The following is a 20,347-nucleotide window of genomic DNA, read 5'->3' as shown; positions in this document are numbered from 1 at the left end:
ATTTTTATTTTTTACATTGTTTGTAAACTGATATGTGACATGTATTAATTCCAAAATAACATGCAAAACAGGCACACACACAAAACGGTGGGGCTCAAAACAGGTGAGGTCACCCTGAATGAAGAGCTGCCACTTATAACAATAAATAATTTTTCAAATATTTAAAGTGGGAACTTTTGCTGTGGCAAGTCTTATTCATTAGGCCTACTCTGCACTTTTCAATAAATCGTCTTGCCTCATGTGTTATAGGGCTACCTGTCCTATCAGCTCCCGTGGCTGCCTGTGAGATATTGTGCGCCTTGACAATGAGAGACGTGGGTGGCCAAGCTATTGAGCAACAATACATTTAGCATATTGCGCTTTTAATGGACGGAATTGCGCAGGTTGGTCGATGCATGTGCGTGGTCGTTGACAGTGGTAGACTGTAGCCTATTTTTACCTGCCAAGCGCGCGCTGTGTCAAAACTGATAAGGCGCCACCCAATGAGCGTTGGTCAATCTCACTGATTATTTTTCAACTAGGCCTTCTACAGACAGTGAACTGCATTACATATTTGGACATGGCTGAATCAGGAGAAAGCGAAGATGAAATCCAATTTCTACGTACGGTAAGTAGGCTAATGCTACGGAGTATTTAACTCTGGTGGTGGCATTTGCGGCAAAGTTGGAAGAAGGTTGGGTTTTGCAGGGCATCGATACGGTAGCCAGAAAAAGAAACATTTACAGGTGTATTATAATAATCACTGGGACGTTTGGCCACAATTGTCAGGTGTAACGTTACATGCTTTTTTAGTTGTTAACTTTTTTCCCACGGTCACTCACTTGTTTGAAAGTTACTTAAACAAATAAGAAAAGCCAAACCTTTGTTTTCATGATAGAGTTTAGAGTAGAAACGTACTTTTTTGTCTATTTGAAAGTTACTAGGATGTATTGAATGGCTATTACTTGTCTTTAAAACGAACTGTGTGTTGGCTACCATGACATGTTTTGTTTGCTAAGGAAATAAGAGTTACAGAATTGTTACTCTCTCCATTGCTCTCCTCTCATTTGAACGAATAACAACAACCATTTGTCTCTTTTTCTGTCACTCTGACAAATGAATTGTTAACCTTTACTCCAAATTCAAACTCATTATTTTTGTAGAAATGTATTCGTTTATTTTTTTCTGTTCAACAACTAGCCACTGTATTTTAAACTCACTACTGTCGTCTAGTTAGTTATCCGATTTAATTTCATATTCTACTACAGTAAATTGAGCTTAATGGTTTGTTCTATTTTTAACTGTATTTTCAACCACAGAGAATGATGGAGGCCTATCATTCTGTGTGGTTGTGTGTGAGTCCTCTCAGGGCTTGGTATCTCAGCTCTCTGATAAAGACATGTCACCAGTGGAGTGCTGGTTGATGCTGTATGGGACAGTCACATGCTTCGGTTGACTGGTGAGGGCTATGGTGACAGGTACTGGTGAGGGCATTTTGGTGTCTCAGCCCATACTAAACGTTTCAGAAACTAAGTATGCAGTTAATTTTCAGTGTTTCCCCTATGATTGTTTTTAGCAGTGGTGGCAAAGTTGAATGAGAGATGTTTTGTCATTTGCCAAGGGAATTAGGTTTTTATAAATGTGTACAAATTCATTAAAAATGAAAGAAATGTCATCAGTGCAGTTTAAAGCTCATTTCCTGCAATTCTTTACATTTTGTCATGGCTTACGCTGTGTTCTTTCAGTGCCTTCATAAAATATTCCAACAAAGAATGCCTGAATTTAAAATATATTGAGATGTTTTGTCTCTGGTGTACACAATACCCTATAATGTCAAAGTTGAATTAGGTTTTTATAAATGGAACTTATAAATTTATAAGGACAGTAACCTGAGTTGCTTACCAAGAAGACAGTGAATGTTCCTGAGTGTCCAAGTTACAGTTTTGACTTAAATCGACTTGAAAATCTATGCCAAGACAGGAAAATGGTTGCCTAGCAATGATCAACAACCAATTTGACAGAGCTTGAAGAATTTTGAAAATAATAATGGGCAAATGTTGCACAATCCAGCTCTAAGAAACTTACCCAGAAAAACTCACAGATGTAATCGCTGCCAAAGGTGCTTCAACAAATTATTGACTCAGGAGTGTGAATACTGTATTTCTGGTTTTAGTCAGTTTACACTGAACACATTTGACCAACTATTATATTTTTTTACCATGTTTTTTGGAGGGGTGGCAATAATTTAGAAGTGGCGGCCCGCTGCTGTTAAATTAATATGGGGAAAAACTGATTTGGCTGTGGCCCTTATCTCTGCTTGTAAAGAACTTGTGATGGGCCATGTTAGCCTCTCTGCCCTGACCTGACTGACTCTGCAATGCATGATTGAGGTTAGGATCCAATTCAGACCCTTTCAAAGCTTATGGGATATTGACCATTTTTTATTTATGGCCTGAGTGGAAAGGGCATTCTTGACCCCAGCCAGCTCTGAGCCCTATTCCTTATTCAGTTAGGTCCCTAAGTGGTTCTACTGTGCAGCGGGACTGATAAAGTCCAGAGGTTGCTGATAGTAGAGTGGAATGGAGTGTGAGGCAGGGGTCAGACAACACAGTGACACCTCAATGGTGGCATCATGCCCTGGGAACTGAGAGGTGTTCCAGTCTGGCTGCTAGTCCCTCCTCTCCAGTCTCTCAGCTCTCCTTATATGGCTGTGACCTGATTTAGGGTTAATCACTCACTGTTATACAATGTTGAAGTACTGTCTAAGTTCATTTTACAGCATGAAATTATTTCTGTCAGTTTCATTGGATGTTTTTCAGGTGAAAACAACTAGCTCACAATATTTATTAACAGCGATGTGGTCTACTATGTGCCCCTGCCTCTGACAGAATGATGAGGTGGTGCTGCAGTGCATCTTCACATCCCAACAGGAGCATCTGAAACTGTGCCTGGCTGCAGAGGGCTTTGGCTGCAGACTCTGCTGTCTGGAGTCCACCTCCAACTGCAAGGTAAAGCTTCATCCCACAGCATGGTCTTTGGAATTAGAGAATGCCAGATCAGAGGATTGATAAGATTCTGATTAATCAGGATTATGTGCACTGTGTTCCCCAGAATGTTCCTCCAGACCTGTCGGTGTGTTCCTTTGTGCTGGCTCAGTGTCTGTCTGTCAGAGCTCTGCAGGAGATGCTGGCTAACAGGGAGGACCAAGCAGCAGGGGTGAGCTAACAGCTTGGGTCTCATTCTAGCCTAACTATAATAGATTTCTGTGAAGTCATGGTTCATGGTTGTGTTCTAATAAGAGCTGTAGTTATGTTGTGTTGTGCAGGCTGGTCAGGGAGGTGGTCATCGCACCCTCCTCTACGGTCATGCTGTACTGCTCATACACTCCTACAGCAGGATGGTGAGCTTTCTCAACCAATCACAGTATCTCTGTGGAGAACTAAGACTTTTAATTTTGGTTGTGTAAATCCCATGAGGAAACCTGTGTGTTTGATTATGTCGTTTATTCCAGTCATAAGGGGTTGTTCAAGGTTTAAATGGACCTTTCTACGTTTTCTTCTTCTTCAGTATCTTTGCTGTTTGTCCACATCCCAGTCTTCGACAGATAAGCTAGCGTTTGATGTTGGTCTGCAGGATGATAAAACAGGTATTTCACATAATTTTAAAGATGTGTTCCAGTGCTTGGTGGAACATCAGAAAGTGCTTGTGTTTGATGATGTTTAGATATCAATTCAGTAGGCCTATGAGTAGTATGCCCTTTGTTCTGGCCATCAACCACATTCCTTACAAATGACCTGTGTGTCCAGGTGAGGCATGCTGGTGGACCATTCACCCTGCATCCAAGCAGAGGTCAGAGGGGGAGAAGGTCCGTGTCGGGGACGACCTCATCCTGGTCAGTGTGTCATCTGAGAGATACCTGGTGAGTTACCAGAGAAGTGCATGAAGAGATATGATATAGCAGACAAGGCAGGTACCCTTCAAAGAGGAGAGAAATAGCTAATGTGCTAATGTTTGAATAAACTTCAATAGTGTCTGAAATAGACCCCAGAATAATAGCAGCCACTTTATGGGGATGGTTTATTTAGAAACTGTTTCCATTATGTGAAATCCTTGTTAATCCTGATCTCTCTTGATTCTCCATAACTGTCATGATCTTGTTAAGGCTCTTGTCTTGGTTGTTTCCCTGCAGCATTTGTCCTATGGGAGTGTGATAGACAATACGAGTGAGAGTGGCAGCCTTATTGTGGACGCAGCCTTCCAGCAGACCCTCTGGAGGGTCGCCCCCATCTGTTCTGGGAGTGGAGTTGCTCAAGGCAGGTTACCTCTTTCTGTCATTACAAAGAACACAACCTAAATGCACATTACAACCCCTGCCATTTTGGGAGTGTACTGTATATGGGATATTATTACGTGTTATTTCTTGATTGTAATCCTTGACTTTCCTTTGTGTGCTAATCGTAGGGTATCTGAAGGGCGGGGACACATTGAGGCTGCTGCATGGACACACAGACGAATGTCTGACTGTCCCATCTACAGATCAGGGGGAGTAAGTCCCAGAATCACACCCATACACACGACCAAGCATTTTGATTATTTAAATGCTCCCAATCATTCACTCAGGCAAGCCTGTGCACTCTCATCGCTCATTCTCTTGCGCTCTCTCATTTCCTTAGGGTGGTGCACTACGAGGGTGGAGCAGTGTCCAGTCATGCCCGCTCTCTCTGGAGGCTGGAGATCCTTCGTGTTGCGTAAGTCTCTCACATCTTTTTCCCATACCTTTCATAGAGATTTTCCAAATCCACCCCATAAAATGCAGGCATGGGTATCTGTGGTCGTTAAAGATACGCTCACTTGTATTTGGTCAGGTAGAGTGGTAACGGTAAGATGAGGCAAAAATAATTATAAGATTTGAGTGCGGACAGCATTCTTCCCTCTCCTTACCGCTGCTGCCATAACTCCATGCACTTACTGCATACTGACTGAGCTCTAGCTGACTGAGCATATCAACTATTTCCAACAGCTGGAGTAGTAGCCACACACGCTGGGGTCAGCCATTCAGGCTCCGTCATGTCACCACAGGGAGGTACTTGAGTCTGACCGAGGAGAGAAGCCTTCACCTGGTGGACAGGGAGAGGGCCGACGTGAAGTCCACATCCTTCTGCTTCCGACCCTCCAAGGTCTGAGGTCAAATGCCAAATTCATAGGCCAAATCGGATAACCAGTGGTGTCAATTGTTGATGTTGATCAGAATTACAATTCCATATCACTCTTTAGGAGAAGCTAGAATGTGGCCCAAAGAAGGACACTGATGGTATGGGTGCCTCAGAGATCAAGTATGGAGACTCCTTGTGCTACGTCCAGCATGTGGACTCTGGTCTGTGGCTCACCTACCAAGCCATTGATGCCAAGTGTGCCCGCTTGGGAGCGGTGCAGCGCAAGGTAATATAATGTATTCTTCCAGTACTAATTTCTACTGAACTTCATCACACTGTAGGCTTACTCAGTATTTGAGTCATTGCTTGGACATATTGCGTAGCTTTTAGTTGTTGACTTTTTTTCTGTTAAATGTGTACTGTATTGTGTTTTATTGTCACATTGTCCTATGACCTTTTCTCCAGGCCATTATGCACAGTGAGGGTCACATGGATGATGGTCTGAGCCTGTCCCGTTCTCAGTGGGAGGAGTCCCATACGGCCAGACTCATCCGCAGCACCGTCCTCCTCTTCACAGGCTTCATCAGGTAGGCCATCATACAGCCCTCTGAAACCTGGCTAACTGGGTTCCCCCGGTGAGGGATTTAGTTGAGGTAACAGTGTGATTGGTTGAGCGTGCAGAGTGTAAATGATGAAGCCATTGTGTAGTTTGTGGCCATTTGGGCTCGTATTAGCAAGGCCTGGACAAAAAATCTATACATTTGGAAATTTAAAATGTTCTAATTTAATATTTTCTATCTTCTCTCAATCTCCTCTCTTGTTTTTAGGAGACTTGATGGTCTCAGTGAGCGAGCGAACATCCCCTCCTTCAACCTGCCACTGGGAACAGTGGCCCTAAGTTTGCAGGATCTGATTGGCTACTTCCAGCCACCTGGGGAGGGGCTAGGACATGAGGATAGGCAGAACAGTGTGCGAGCTCTGAAGAACAGACAGAATCTATTTCAAGAGGAGGTAATAGTGGATTTCTTTAGCCTTGGGGCCTTTGAATCTATTGTCTCTAGAAGTGCCATGACAAAATACGTTTTCTGCATTTGTATGGTTCAAGGATGTTTTTGTTTGGAAATGTGCTATTTTATCTCTTTCTCTTTCAGGGGGTCATCGGTTTAGTTCTTGACTGCATTGACCGTTTACACCTATACAGCAGTGCCTCTCATTTTGCTGCAGCTGCTGGGAAGGAGGCAGGAGATGACTGGGAGAACATCCTCAACTCCTTCTATGAACTACTGGGTGAGAATGACCCACTCAGCATCAAATACTCTGTATAAGAACTTCATGCACCCCACATTCGAGTGACTTTAAAAAGTATGCTTGGGAAATCTGTACAGATCTACAAGTAATCCTACAATCACATCCTTTGTTTTCTATTCCCCTCCAGCTGCTCTTATCAGGGGAAATCGCAGGAACTGTGCCCAGTTCTCAGGCTCCCTGGACTGGCTGGTGAGCAGGCTGGAGAGACTGGAGGCCTCCACTGGTCAGTGCATAATTTTGGGGTTCTACTTTTACCCATGACCTCTTAGGACAAGAATGGTCCCTTTCAGAAAAACCACATGATTTCATGTGAAAACGTGTGTTTTTGGAACACTTCACATGTGATCACGTGAAATACATGTGTTTTTTCCATAAAGGGGTGACACACATTCGATTTTACATGTAGATGCTGCCACTAAGTTGTGTCTGTTGTGTAGGTGTCTTGGAGGTTTTACACTGTGTCCTTGTGGAGAGTCCTGAGACTCTCAACTTTATAAGGGAAGGACACATTAAATCCATCATCTCTCTACTCGATAAGCATGGGCGGAACCATAAGGTACATACACTACAGTACCATTTCTCTGTTAAATAATTGTTTTATTGACCTATTAACCTGTGTATGGTTTTATCCCAGGTCCTGGATGTGCTGTGTTCTCTTTGTGTGTGTCATGGTATGGCAGTGCGTTCCAACCAGCATCTGATCTGTGATAATCTGCTACCAGAGCGAGACCTGCTTCTCCAGACTCGCCTCGTCAACCAGGTCACAAGGTACACAACCATTATTCACCCTCTGACTCACACTGACATTTCCATTCGTTAATACATACAGTTGAAGTCAGCAGTGTACATACACTGTAGCCAAATACATTTAAACTCAGTTTTTCACAATTCCTGACATTTAATCCTTGTAAAAATTCCCTGTAATTTAGGATCACCACTTTATTCTAAGAATGTGAAATGTCAGAAAAATAGTTGAGAGAATGATTTATCTCAGCTTTTCTGTCTTTCATCACATTCCCAGTGGGTTAGAAGTTTACATACACTCAAGTAGCATTGCCTTTAAATTGTTTAACTTGAGTCAAACGTTTTGGGTAGCCTTCCCACAATAATAATTTTGGCCAATTCCTCCTGACAGAGCTGGTGTAAATGAGTCAGGTTTGTAGGCCTCCTTTCTTGTACACGCTTTTTCAGTTCTGCCCACACATTTTCTATCGGGCTGAGGTCAGGGCTTTGTGATGGCCACTCCAATACCTTGACTTTGTTGTCTTGAAGATATTTTTCCACAACTTTGGAAGTATGCTTCGGGTCATTGTCCATTTGGAAGACTCATTTGTGACCAAGCTTTAACTTCCTGACTGATGTCTTGGGATGTTGCTTCAATATATCCACATAATTTTCCTGCCTCATGATGCTGTCTATTTTGTGAAGTGCACCAGTCCCACCTGCAACAAAGCACCCCCACAACATGATGCTGCCACTTCCGTGCTTCACGTTTGGGATGGTGTTCTTCGGCTTGCAAGCCTTCCCCTTTGTCCTCCAAACATAACGCTGGTCATTATGGCTAAACGGTTCTATTTTTGTTTCATCAGACTAGGGGACATTTCTCCAAAAATAATGATCTTTGTCCCCATGTGCAGTTGCAAACCGTAGTCTGGCTTTTTTATGGTGGTTTTAGAGCAGTGGCTTCTTCCTTGCTGAGCGGCCTTTCAGGATATGTCGATATAGGACTTGTTTTACTGTGGATATAGATACTTTTGTACCTGTTTAATCCAGCATCTTCACAAGGTCCTTTGCTGTTGTTCTGGGATTGATTTGCACTTTTCGCACCAAAGTACGTTCATCTCTAGGAGACAGAACGCTTCTCCTTCCTGAGCGGTATGACGGCTGCGTGGTCCCATGGTGTTTATACTTGCTCACTGTTGTTTGTACAGATGAACGTGGTACCTTCAGTTGTTTGGAAATTGTTCCCAAGGATCAACCAGACTTCTGGAGGTCTAAACAAAAAATCTGATGTCTTGGCACTGAGTTTGAAGGTAGGCCTTGAAATACATCCACAGGTACACCTCCAATTGAATCAAACGATGTCAATTAGCCTATCGGAAGCGTCTCAAGCCATGACATAATTTTCTTGAATTTCCAAAGCTGTTTTAAAAGCACAGTCAATTTAGTGTATGTAAACTTCTGACCCACTGGAATTGTGATACAGTGAATTATAAGTGAAATAATCTGTAAACAATTGTTGGAAAAATTACTTGTGTCATGCACAAAGTAGATGTCCTAACCGACTTGCCAAAAACTATAGTTTCTTAACAAGACATTTGTGGAGTGGTTGCGAAACAAGTGTTAATGACTCCAACCTAAGTGTATGTAAACTTCTGACTTGAACTGTACATTATATTTCCAAGTATTGCCATGGCTATTTAAAGAAAAACAGCTTTTGTGAGTGTCACCTTAACACCTTATTTCGTCACTTGTAAATTGTGACTAGTAATTTGACAGGATCTCAGCTGTCAACGATTTATGGAGTTAGTGAAACCAAATCATGACATTTTGTTGATTAACCATTTATAATTCAGAAATGACATGGGATGTTTTTGTGGTAGTAAACTGCCTTATATTTTAAAATATATATTTTTTATTCCTTCTCACCACCCCTCTCTGTTTCTGTCAATTCACCATTACTTAGGAAACCACCCGGTGAAGATTTTCCCTTTCTTACCTTTGATATTCTCGTTTTCCATTTCAACACTTGACTGCTCTTCATCTTCTGAGCTTTCAAAGGCAGATTCACCAGCAACATCTCTGTCACTCCCACAGCTCTTCATCTTCTGAGCTTTCAAAGGCAGATTCACCAGCAACATCTCTGCAGATTTCACTCTTCATCTTCTGAGCTTTCAAAGGCAGATTCAGCAACATCTCTGTCACTCCCACAGCTCTTCATCTTCTGAGCTTTCAAAGGCAGATTCACCAGCAACATCTCTGTCACTCCCACAGCTCTTCATCTTCTGAGCTTTCAAAGGCAGATTCACCAGCAACATCTCTGTCACTCCCACAGCTCTTCATCTTCTGAGCTTTCAAAGGCAGATTCACCAGCAACATCTCTGTCACTCCCACAGCTCTTCATCTTCTGAGCTTTCAAAGGCAGATTCACCAGCAACATCTCTGTCACTCCCACAGCTCTTCATTTTTTCACCGCTCACCTGCTCCTTCTCTCTGCTCGTAATGCTCCCACAGCACTTGTCAATCTTCCTCTTCTTAAATGTTGTCCTGCTTTGCTTGGTCCCCCTATCTCCTCTCCTTCATTTTCATTACTTTTTCTCCATCCCTGCAAGGCTCAGATGCTCCCTCCATCTCTCTCACCATCACTTATTTCTCTAGAGGTCCCAGCCTCTTCTTCTTCTCATCTCCTCCACCATTTTCTCCATCTCCAACCTCCACTTTTCTTCTTGTACCCTTTGATCGAGGGAACTCTACATATCTTTCTGGAGACCATCCCTCTTCCTGCCCAACTCCCTCTTTATCTTCTTCTCCCTTTTTTAGTTTCTCTCTCTCCATTTCTGCCCCCTGTCTCCCTGATCTTGGCAATAGTCTCAATTTCACTCATTCTCCTGTCTTCTCTGTCTCCTTTCCTCCACCTTCCTCTCTCGTTCTGTCACACTTTCCTCCCGTCCCACCAACTCTGTCTCCTTTCCTCCACCTTCCTCTCTCGTTCTGTCACACTTTCCTCCCGTCCCACCAACTCCTTTTTCAGCTCGTCCACCATCTACAACCGACAGGGTGCACTCACTCTCGTAGTGCTATTGCTTTAATGGTTTCTAGTCTCTATAAAATTAGAATTACATTGTGATATTGCACTGGGTCATGTTGCCATAAACACTTTTTTTCTACAGTTACTTTGTCAACAATCTCGTGACAACATTCTGACATAATGTTTGATAACCATGACTATAGTTCTGTGCAGGGTTGTACACGTCATAAAAATATTTAAGGGATAATCAATGATGGTCTATGCGTTCTCTGGAACATGATGAATGACGTGGAGTGGAACCAAACTTCCACGGAGTTGTATTCTTTTCCAGAGAACGCATAGAGCCCTGAGTTGATTATCCATTTTATACCATGCCTATAATTTAACACATTTGCCACTCGAAATTTGCAGGTAGAAATGTGTTCAACATCCACTGTAGCTAACAAGTTTCTAGATAGTGACAGTTGTTGCCTTGGTTACCAAACAAACAGACCTGCTAGTTTAGCTAACCATCAATCAAATGGCAATAATGTTTTCAGTTTTACTTTTGCTTTCAAAAGCAGCTTAAACATAGAACATGTATGAGCTATAGCCATTGAATTGTGCCGTACGATATACCGTGCGTTATAGGGAGATAATGCATGCTCCAAAATGCCCTTCAATCCAATCAGAAATGAGTATTCAACAATGCCATGTTATAAAATTATGATATCATATGGTACACATTTCAGAGATGTCGTGAAAGTAATGATGACCATACCAATGTCAATGACCACACTTACATCCTTCACCATCAAATATACAAAGATGAGAATTTGATTGAAATTAGTTATCATATTTTTATGATAATTTAAATATGATAATATGAAACCATGTGGCTAAGGAAATAGAAAATGCCATCAGGAAGAGAGCAGAACTGCTGTTTTCCCGTGATTAGAAGTAGTGTTGTACATTGAGTGCTTGTCAGAATGCATATTTCCCTCCCTATGGCACTTGCAACTTGAATGCGCCTCGAGAGGAATATTTCTCTCATAGAACACACAACAAGCTGACTAGGAAAATAGATAAACTATTCTACAATGGGGTTGTCAGATTTGTTTTATTCATGACTCGTTTTGTTTGCAGAGGAAAAGTAAATGTGGACTGTTGTAGCTACTTCAAAGCGCCTCGGCAGAAATATAAGTTCATGTTCTATATTTTTTTGCCATGGTGTCAATGATTTTGCAATGGTGCAGCGCCACAGCTAAATGATTCCAGCGGAAACATTGATTTTAGTATTATTTCATACCCATGTTTGATAGTTAAATACTTTTCCAGGACCAACATGGAGCGTCTCGCTAAATATTTATGAATGAGTACTTACTCAATTACATCTTTGTTGCTCTGTACTGGATATTGCCAGGCTATGGTAATCAGGATACATCTTTATGGTTTCTATCTTTATGGTTTCTATCTTTTTCTGTCTTTATGGTTTCTGTTCTCTGTTGAAAGAACTGACGGAATGCCGTTTCAACTGATGTTCTCTTGAATTAGAATTGTAATTCTCTTGTGATGGCATGGTTCTTTCTAACATCATCAACTGTAATGTCATAATCAGTTGATGTTGAGGTAGTGAATAAAACAGCTTTATGGCCAACAGTATTACATTTAAAATGTGGGAAATAACTATTTGTATTTCATCATCAATAAGACCTGGCTCTGTGGTATACTGGAATAAGAAGTACTTGCCTACCACATTTCACTACACATCAACATTAAACCCTTCTGTTTAAAAAATCTATCTAGTTTCAAACAATCAAAATAAGAAAGAAACTAACCAATTAAATTCATATCTGTTAGACCAGTCACTATAAGACAAACAAGTGCTCCAGTCTTTTGTCCAGTTGCTGAAAGTAATGATGTATTCATCACACATCTCCTCTTTACTAAAGCATGAGGCCCAACATCTTCCTGGCTCTGGGTGATGACTCGGCCCAATACAGGAGGTGGTACTATGAGATGACTGTAGACCAGGTGGAGCCATTCCTCACGGCTGAGCCCACTCACCTGCGTGTAGGCTGGGCCAACACTGAGGGATACAACCCCTATCTCACGGGTGGAGAGGCCTGGGGGGGCAACGGGGTAGGAGATGACCTCAGCTCCTATGGCTTTGACGGGCTGTACCTCTGGTCAGGTGAGGGAACACTACAAGAAGGGAAATTAATGAATGTTCACTGGTGTTATTATGTGCTGGATAGGAGCAGTTTCATTGTGAAAGTCTTCACAAACATGAAGCAAATGCATCTCTCATTTCTGCCATGAACTTTTTGTGATTAGTTTATTTAGTTTTATTACATACTCAGGTTACAGGGGAAAGTATTTCATACAGAATCTACGTCTGCCAACTATGAATGTAAAGTCTGGCACTATATCTGTCCTGTACATCAGGCTGTGTTGGTCGGAGAGTGAGCTCTCCCTATCACCACCTTCTGAGGGAGGACGATGTGGTCAGCTGCTGCATTGACCTCGTTGCCCCCTGCATCTCCTTCCGGGTCAACGGGCAGCCGGTCCAGGGCATGCTGGAGAACTTCAACACTGACGGACTGCTCTTCCCAGTGGTCAGCTTCTCTGCTGGTGTCAAGTGAGAGTGTTACCTATATGTGTTGTTGGCATGCTTTCCGTTCTTTCACTGCATCTACCTATATTTCTGGAGTGCTTTTCTGAAAACACAATTTCCCATTTCTATATGAATGTCTATAGGAATGTGATCTGATTCTGTTTCAATGTCCAGGTAATAAATGGATGGCTCTGTCTGATCAAATCTGTCTGTCTGGACTGTGACCACAGGGTGCGTTTTCTGCTGGGTGGGAGACATGGAGAGTTCCGTTTCCTGCCCCCTCCAGGCTTCGCCCCGTGTTCCGAGGCTCTGCTCCCCAGGGTGAAGCTGAGGTTGGAGCCTTGTCAGGACTTCACCCAGGAGCAATACCTTCTGGGACCCACTGTACTCCTCACCCCAGCAACCTTTACCCCTAGTCCAGTAGACATCAGCCAGGTACCAAATCCAGTAGTACTTTGCACATTTGTCCATGGCCTTTAAAGCATGTCGGTGTATACAACCTACTTTAGCTAAGTGAAAACAGAGTAGGACCTATCTTCCCTCTTTTATCATATACCCCAACCCCATGTTGTTCCTTAGGTGGTGTTGCCCGTTCAACTGGAGCATATTCGTGAGAGACTAGCAGAGAACACCCATGAGCTTTGGGTCATGGACAAGATTGACCTTGGATGGACCCATGGAGCTGTGAGTGATGCAGCAACTGAATGGGTTATGGCCTTGTATCCAAATCCCTTACATACATTCCTGTTTCTTGGTCTACTGATTGTATGGTTTCCATAGCAAGCTGCTCACAGCTGTTCATGTCAACAGTGTATATGTATTTTGACCGATGTGTATTGTGATGTAGGTGAGAGATGACAGTAAGAAGCAGGACCCCTGTCTGGTGGAGTTCTCCAGGCTCCCAGAACAGGAGCGAAACCACAGCCTTCAGATGTCCCAGGACACACTCCGGTAAGCCTCCTCTGCCATTCACACATTCACATCAAGAGGACCTGTCAAGACACTTATTTTGTCTTTATTCTACTTCTTTGTGAAGGACTCTCGTTGCCCTTGGTTTTCATATTGGTCTGTCAGATGGCCGTGCTGATGAGGGAGTGAGATACCTTAGGCTCTCCAACAAGTATGTAGCTCTACTCTTGAGACTCTTTATGAATGAGTGTTCCTCCTGTCTTTTGTACTAAATTAACCTTTCCTCTCCTGTCTAGGTATGAGATGCCTAGTGGGTACAGACCAGCCCCGGTAGACCTGAGCCACATCATCCTGAGTCCTGCCCAGGAGACGGTGGTGGAGCTTCTGGCTGAGAACGATCACAACGTGTGGGCCAGGGACCGGATCAGGCAGGGCTGGACCTACAGTTCACACCAGGTAGGCTTTGACACAAGGGTAGACCTAGCCAAACTACAATAGCGGAATGAATGAAATATCTGCTTTACCAAGAGCCTTGAAATAGAAATCCATAAAAATGTTAGCTGGTCTTTTGATAGTGGTAAACCTGGTTTGTTATTTTGGATGAGAAGACCTTCCCGATATGTCTTGATGAAGGATTTGAAGGAGCAGACTAGTTTGGTCTGTACAGTGAGTGTACAAAACATTAAGAACATCTTCCAAATATTGAGTTGCACCACCTTTTGCCCTTAGTACAGCCTCAATTTGTCTGGTCATGGATTCTACAAGGTGTCAAAAGGGCACCTGGCAACCTTGGTTAGCGCTCACTGCGCTCGGCCCGCCACAGGAGTCGCGGACATCCCTACCGACCAAGCCCTCCCTAACCCAGACAACGCTAGGCCAATTGTGCGTCGCCCTACAGACTTCCCGGTCGCGGCCGGTTACGACAGAGCCTGGGCACAAACCCGGGGACTCTGATGGCACAGCTGGCGCTGCAGTACAGCGCCCTTAACCACTGCGCCACCCGGGAGGCCCTGATGCTGGCCCATGTTGACTCCAATTCTTCCCACAGTTTTGTCAAGTTGGTTGGATGTCCTTTGGGTGGTGGACCGTTGTTAATACACACAAGAAACTGTTATGTAAAAAACCCAGCAGCGTTGCAGTTCTTGACACACTCAAACCGGTGCGCCTTGCACCTACTACCATACTCCATTCAAAGGCACTTAAATATTTTGTCTTGCCCATTCACCCTCAGAATGGCACACATACACAATCCATGTCTCAATTGTCTCAAGGTTTGAAAATCATTCTTTAACCTGTCTTCTCCCCTTCTTCCACACTGATTGAAGTGGATTTAACAAGTGACATCAATAAGGGATCATAGCTCTCTTGGATTCACCTGCGGCAGGGTAGCCTAGTGGTTAGAGTGTTGGACTAGTAACCGAAAGGTTGCAAGTTTGAATCCCTGAGCTGACAAGGTACAAATCTGTCGTTCTACCCCTGAACAGGCAGTTAACCCACTGTTCCTAGGCCGTCATTGAAAATAAGAATTTGTTCTTAACTGACTTGCCTAGTAAAAAAAAAAAAAAAAACCTGGTCAGTCTAATGTTTTGTACACTCAGTGTATGTGATAGTAATATAGCGGTAATGAGTGCTAATTCTTTCTCTCTGTTTTGTCTAGGATGTGAAGGCCAAGCGGAGCCCCCACCTGGTGCCCTACAGCCTGCTGGATGAGAGGAGCAGACAATCTGGCAGAGACGGTGTGAGGGAGGCTGTGTGCACCCTGCTGGGCTACGGCTACAGTCTGGAGCCCCTGGACCAGGACAGAGGTATGGATGATTTCACGTTCCACATTAGCAATGATTTTAATCATTATTATAATCGTATATACCTCTAATAATTATTCAAAGGTTATTTTAATGTGCTGTGTGGTGGAAAATGTGTCATGCTATCCCAGGTTTTACTGCTTAAAGAATTGTCTCGTTATATGCTAGTATTTCTGTGCTGTTACTCCTTTGGATTTCAGCTGTGATGCCAGACCCATGTCACACAGTGGCTGAGAAGTTCAGGGTCTTCAGGGCAGACAAGTTGTATGCTGTGACCAGGGGGAAGTGGTACTTTGAGTTTGAGGTGGTGACGGCAGGGGACATGAGGGTAGGCTGGGCTCGTCCCCACTGCCCACCGAATGGGGAACTCGGATCAGACATGCAGGCTTTTGTGTTTGATGGCTCCAAGGTGAGAAGACTGAAATGACTACTGGTGACATGTTGTAATCAATAATATTATTTAGGATACATAGATAAGCTCTCACCGTTAGAAGTGAGTCATGGATTGGACATTACACACAGCTAGGCGTGTAGCCATTGGTAAGTTCTCTTGCAATTGCTCACTTCTGTCTCTCACACACAGGCCCAGTGGTGTCACCGGGGAGATGAGCCCCTGGGTCGGCCCTGGCAGATTGGTGATGTGGTGGGCTGTATGGTTGACATGGGTGAATGCACCATGATGATCACTCTCAATGGAGAGGTGCTTTTGAACGACCGCGGATCAGAGCTGGCTGCCAAGGACTTTGACATCAACCAGGGTTTGTTAATTTGGTCAATCTCTTCAACCTCATAAACACCAACTTAATGTGTTGACCTATTGGTTTTCCCTCCTTCCCCTGTTCCTGTTGTTGCTAGGCTTCCTCCCTGTGTGTAGTCTCGGGGTGAACCAGAAGGCCAGGCTGAATCTGGGTCGTGACGTGGCCTCATTGTGTTACTTCACAGAGTGTGGCCTACAGGAAGGTTATAAGCCATTTGCTGTAAACATGGCCAGAGACCCAGCCCTGTGGATGAGCTGGAGACAACCACAGTTCATCCCTGTACAGACAGACCATGATAGCATACAGGTTAGTCACCACACATCCACAAGCCAACCTGACCTGAACCAGGATCAATGAGTTAGCCGGCTAACTTTGGTAAACAACCAGAAATAACTATTGATTTGATTAGGGCTGACCCTATTTAGTCGACTGGACGATTGTTTGATCGATAGGCTGTTGGTCGACCCAGGTTTTTTTTTTGAGCAGTCTAAAATATGATTTTTTTAAGGCACATGAGACACCTGTCTTATTCACGCCTATCTCAGTGGACTTTCAAACCTCTTATGGATCAGGTCAGCGGGATCGATTTGACAACATCCGGTGAAATGGCAGAGCGTGAAATAAAATAAAAACTACTCGAAATATTTAACTTTCATACATTCACAAGTGCAATACACCAAATGAAAGCTTAACTTCTTGTTAATCTAGCAATTTCAAAAAGGCTAAACGGCGAAAGCAAAACATGCGATTATCTGAGGACAGCACCGCATCAAACAAAAGCATGACAATCATAATTCAACCCGCCAGGCACAACACAAAAGTCAGAAATAACGATATAATTCATGCCTTACCTTTGAAGATCTTCTTCTGTTGGCACTCCAATATGTCCCATAAACATCACAAATGGTCCTTTTGTTCGATTAATTCCTTTGTTATATCCCCAAAATGTCCATTTATTTGGCACGTTTGATTCAGAAAAACACCGGTTCCAACTCGCCCAGCATGACTACAAAATATCTAATAAGTTACCTGTAAACTTTCTCCAAACAACTTTCCTAAGTATTTTAAAACGTAAATAATCAATCAAATTTAAGATGGGATAAACTGTGTTCAATAGAGGATAAAAATGAATATGGAGCGAGCTTCAGGTCACTCGCCCCAAACAAAAGAGTACACTTGGCTGTACACCCAGAAAGGAAAGGGCTACTTCTTCACTACACAAAGGAAAAACATCAACCAATTTCTAAAAACTCTTGACATCTGTTGGAAGCCATAGGAACTGCAACCATATTTCTATTAAAACAGGCTTGCCATAGGAAACCAATGGAAAACAGATTGACCCCAGAAAATGTTTTTCCCTGGATGGATTGTGCTCGGGGTTTCGCCTGCCAAATCAGGTCTGTTATACTCACAGACATTATTCAAACAGTTTTAGAAACTTCAGAGTGTTTACTATCCATGCATATCCTCCTGAGTAGCAGGCAGTTTACTCTGGGCACACTTTTCATCCGGATGTGAAAATACCGCCCCCTATCCCAGAGAGGTTTTAAAACTTGCGCAAATGGCCTACAGCTGTGTCTGTCTGGAGCCTACTGGAAGAGAAACTCTGAGGGCACAGAATAGTTGATACAATGTTTCAAGTTCCGTGCAGACAGTCCATGCATAGCCAATGTGATTCATAGCATGTTTATTTTTATCAGGTTATTTTCAACCTGCAGGCTACAATGTTTTTATTTGTTGGCTTTATGGCTCTATTTTTACATAGATGGGAGTAGAACTTTTAGAATTGTGATTAACCACATGATAATGATGTTGAAATACGAAGACTATTATAAATTAAATGAAACTGTTCCACAAAAATCTTCATATAAAAGTTATAACTGGTTCGCAGATCAGTAGAAATGGTAAAATAAATTGGCACTCCAAATGGAAAAGGTTGCCGTCCCCTGATGTTGCTTATTAGGAGCGGAACAGCAGGAGCGTAACAGCAGAATCTGCAAAAGCCAGCAGCAGTGGGAAGAACAGTTTTTTTCTCTTCTGGTTAGGCTATCTTGATCTCCCTCGAGTCATTTGTGTGTCTTAATTATTTAATCACAGTGTGCTTAAAGCATCAGACTTTCTCAGTAGCCTACATATAGTTGATTTTATTAGAACACATAGGTGTGTCTATATAGGGAAAAATACACGTTTTAAACAATTTGACCAATCGATTGGTCGAAAGAACAGATGATTTGAGGTCAACCAAGATTTTTTGGGGTTGGGGACAGCCCTAGATTTGATACTGACTAAAGTTAAACTTAAATACGGGATGTGTTTGGTTTTTCAGTCAATTAGACCATGTCCATTTCAAGCTTATCTTTCTAAAAAATTGAAAGTTATTTCAGAATATTTATTAAAGTCATTGATCTTTTTGTAGTATACCCCTCAGTACTGTATGGGTCAATCTCTCGACTACAAGCATGTACAAGGGAGTTTAATCTTACCATTATATTTAGTAGCATAGGTCTTATTGTAGAAATGTGAGTATAATTCTATAAGTTGTCTTGTTTTACAAGGTGACAAGAATCACTGGGTCCACTGAGAGCCCACCGTGCCTAAAGGTAACACAGCGGTCATTGGGGCCCCAGAGTTGTGGCAGTGACATGGGGTTCTACAGACTCAGTATGCCTATAGAGTGTGCTGAGGCCTTCTCCAGACCAGTAGGGGCTACTCTACCTATCAGCAGCAGTGTCTCCACAGCCAGGAAAGACCTGCAGGAGTTTGAGGTGGACTCTGACTTTGAGATGCTGCTGAAATCAGCTCATGTTTACACTGGCTCAAGGGATGAGCTTAACCACAAGGACTACAGCCATGATAAAACATCCAAACTCAAACAACGGTAGGGAGAAGAGACCAGGCTATGACAAACAATACATATACTGTATAATGGTTTGGGAACATTTTCAGGGGGAAAAATACATTTCATGGTGTTGATATGCATTTTTAAATAAAAGTAAATCTGTGTATGTGTGCTCCTAGGTTCATGTTGAAGAAACCCAAACCAGAATTGAACAAAAGCCACTCATCTGCCCGTCTACTGCAGGAGGTTCATGCTGACAAAGATGACTATGACCATCTGGCCCAGTCTACTACGGTAATACTCTTCAACTATTTTTACCCATTTCAGACAGAATATGTGGTATATTACCTGTACAAAAATATAAGGCAATGTTTCTGTGATTCCCTTTCAAACAGCCCCTTATGAACTACTTTCTTGCATGTATACCTCTTTAATAATAATAACTTTATTTGTGTAGCGCTTTTCAATACAGGTAACAAAGTGATTCAAATTATAAAACAATACAATAAAATAAAAAATTACTAACAAAGAAACAAAAACAAAAGGAGAAAAAAAGATATGTAATTAAAATCATACATTGAAATCAAGCATCTTCAGAAAAGTGTCTTCAGCAGGGAGATAAAAAGAGGCACTGAATCTGCAGGCCTGATCTCCTCTGGCAGACCATTTCAAAGTCTAGGGGCCCTAATGGAAAATGACAGGTCTCCTTTAGTTTTCACACAGGCCTAGAGGTGTCACCAGGTTGGTGAGCCCCTGGGTTGGCCCTGGCATAGTGGTGAAGTGGTGGGCTGTATGGTTGACATGAGAGAATGCATCATGTCAGAGGATCTCAGGCAGTGTCCTGGCTCGTAGGGAGATAACATCTGAGATATAGGATGGAGCTAAACCAAGCCTAGCCTTAAACGTGATTAATAACATTTTTAAATATATTCTAAAAGTGACTGGTAGTATAGAGCAGCTAAAATAAGTGTGATATGGTTAAATTACCTGGTACCTTAAAAGCAGAGCAGCAGCGTTTTGAACTAATTGTAGACGTTTTGACTGAGACAGGTATACAAAGAGTTACAGTAATCCTGGCGTGAGGAAATCAGTGACTGGGTGACTTTTATACATATCAGTGGGTAACTGGCAAATTTGGAGGGGTGGGGGGTGTTGTTAAACCATGGAGTCTGTTTTGCATTTGAAATTAGGGAGGTGTTAAACAATGAAAGTGTTAATGAATTTACCTGCAGAAAGCAGAGAACCATTCACACAG

The 20,347-nt window shown here is 42.7% G+C and overlaps 1 protein-coding gene across 3 annotated transcripts in view; it reads left to right on the top strand.

Moving 5' to 3' along the window:
* Nucleotides 1-548: 548 nt before the first annotated feature.
* LOC124041207 (ryanodine receptor 2-like) overlaps nucleotides 549-20,347 on the top strand; it is an 83,123-nt gene continuing 63,324 nt past the window's right edge. For 2 of the 3 annotated variants that reach the window (XM_046358512.1, XM_046358510.1), the window contains exons 1-30: nucleotides 549-607; nucleotides 2,868-2,987; nucleotides 3,091-3,195; nucleotides 3,287-3,379; nucleotides 3,547-3,625; nucleotides 3,786-3,898; nucleotides 4,169-4,292; nucleotides 4,441-4,525; nucleotides 4,653-4,727; nucleotides 5,000-5,156; nucleotides 5,254-5,418; nucleotides 5,598-5,719; nucleotides 5,960-6,143; nucleotides 6,284-6,419; nucleotides 6,568-6,663; nucleotides 6,878-6,996; nucleotides 7,075-7,208; nucleotides 12,120-12,361; nucleotides 12,616-12,808; nucleotides 13,015-13,219; nucleotides 13,364-13,468; nucleotides 13,632-13,735; nucleotides 13,821-13,904; nucleotides 13,990-14,149; nucleotides 15,351-15,498; nucleotides 15,696-15,904; nucleotides 16,079-16,253; nucleotides 16,351-16,559; nucleotides 18,809-19,131; nucleotides 19,272-19,386. In XM_046358512.1, the coding sequence (XP_046214468.1) occupies nucleotides 560-607; nucleotides 2,868-2,987; nucleotides 3,091-3,195; nucleotides 3,287-3,379; nucleotides 3,547-3,625; nucleotides 3,786-3,898; nucleotides 4,169-4,292; nucleotides 4,441-4,525; nucleotides 4,653-4,727; nucleotides 5,000-5,156; nucleotides 5,254-5,418; nucleotides 5,598-5,719; nucleotides 5,960-6,143; nucleotides 6,284-6,419; nucleotides 6,568-6,663; nucleotides 6,878-6,996; nucleotides 7,075-7,208; nucleotides 12,120-12,361; nucleotides 12,616-12,808; nucleotides 13,015-13,219; nucleotides 13,364-13,468; nucleotides 13,632-13,735; nucleotides 13,821-13,904; nucleotides 13,990-14,149; nucleotides 15,351-15,498; nucleotides 15,696-15,904; nucleotides 16,079-16,253; nucleotides 16,351-16,559; nucleotides 18,809-19,131; nucleotides 19,272-19,386 (4,227 nt within the window). In that variant the 5' untranslated portion in view covers nucleotides 549-559. The remainder of the gene's footprint in view (nucleotides 608-2,867; nucleotides 2,988-3,090; nucleotides 3,196-3,286; nucleotides 3,380-3,546; nucleotides 3,626-3,785; nucleotides 3,899-4,168; nucleotides 4,293-4,440; nucleotides 4,526-4,652; nucleotides 4,728-4,999; nucleotides 5,157-5,253; nucleotides 5,419-5,597; nucleotides 5,720-5,959; nucleotides 6,144-6,283; nucleotides 6,420-6,567; nucleotides 6,664-6,877; nucleotides 6,997-7,074; nucleotides 7,209-12,119; nucleotides 12,362-12,615; nucleotides 12,809-13,014; nucleotides 13,220-13,363; nucleotides 13,469-13,631; nucleotides 13,736-13,820; nucleotides 13,905-13,989; nucleotides 14,150-15,350; nucleotides 15,499-15,695; nucleotides 15,905-16,078; nucleotides 16,254-16,350; nucleotides 16,560-18,808; nucleotides 19,132-19,271; nucleotides 19,387-20,347) is intronic. The other variant, XM_046358511.1, reaches the window with a different exon arrangement.

The sequence above is a fragment of the Oncorhynchus gorbuscha genome, linkage group LG08 (genome assembly GCF_021184085.1).
Source record: "Oncorhynchus gorbuscha isolate QuinsamMale2020 ecotype Even-year linkage group LG08, OgorEven_v1.0, whole genome shotgun sequence".
Taxonomy (NCBI): Eukaryota; Metazoa; Chordata; class Actinopteri; order Salmoniformes; family Salmonidae; genus Oncorhynchus; species Oncorhynchus gorbuscha.
The sequence above is the reverse complement of the archived record's forward strand: the minus strand, read 5'-3'. Positions and strand labels throughout refer to the sequence as shown.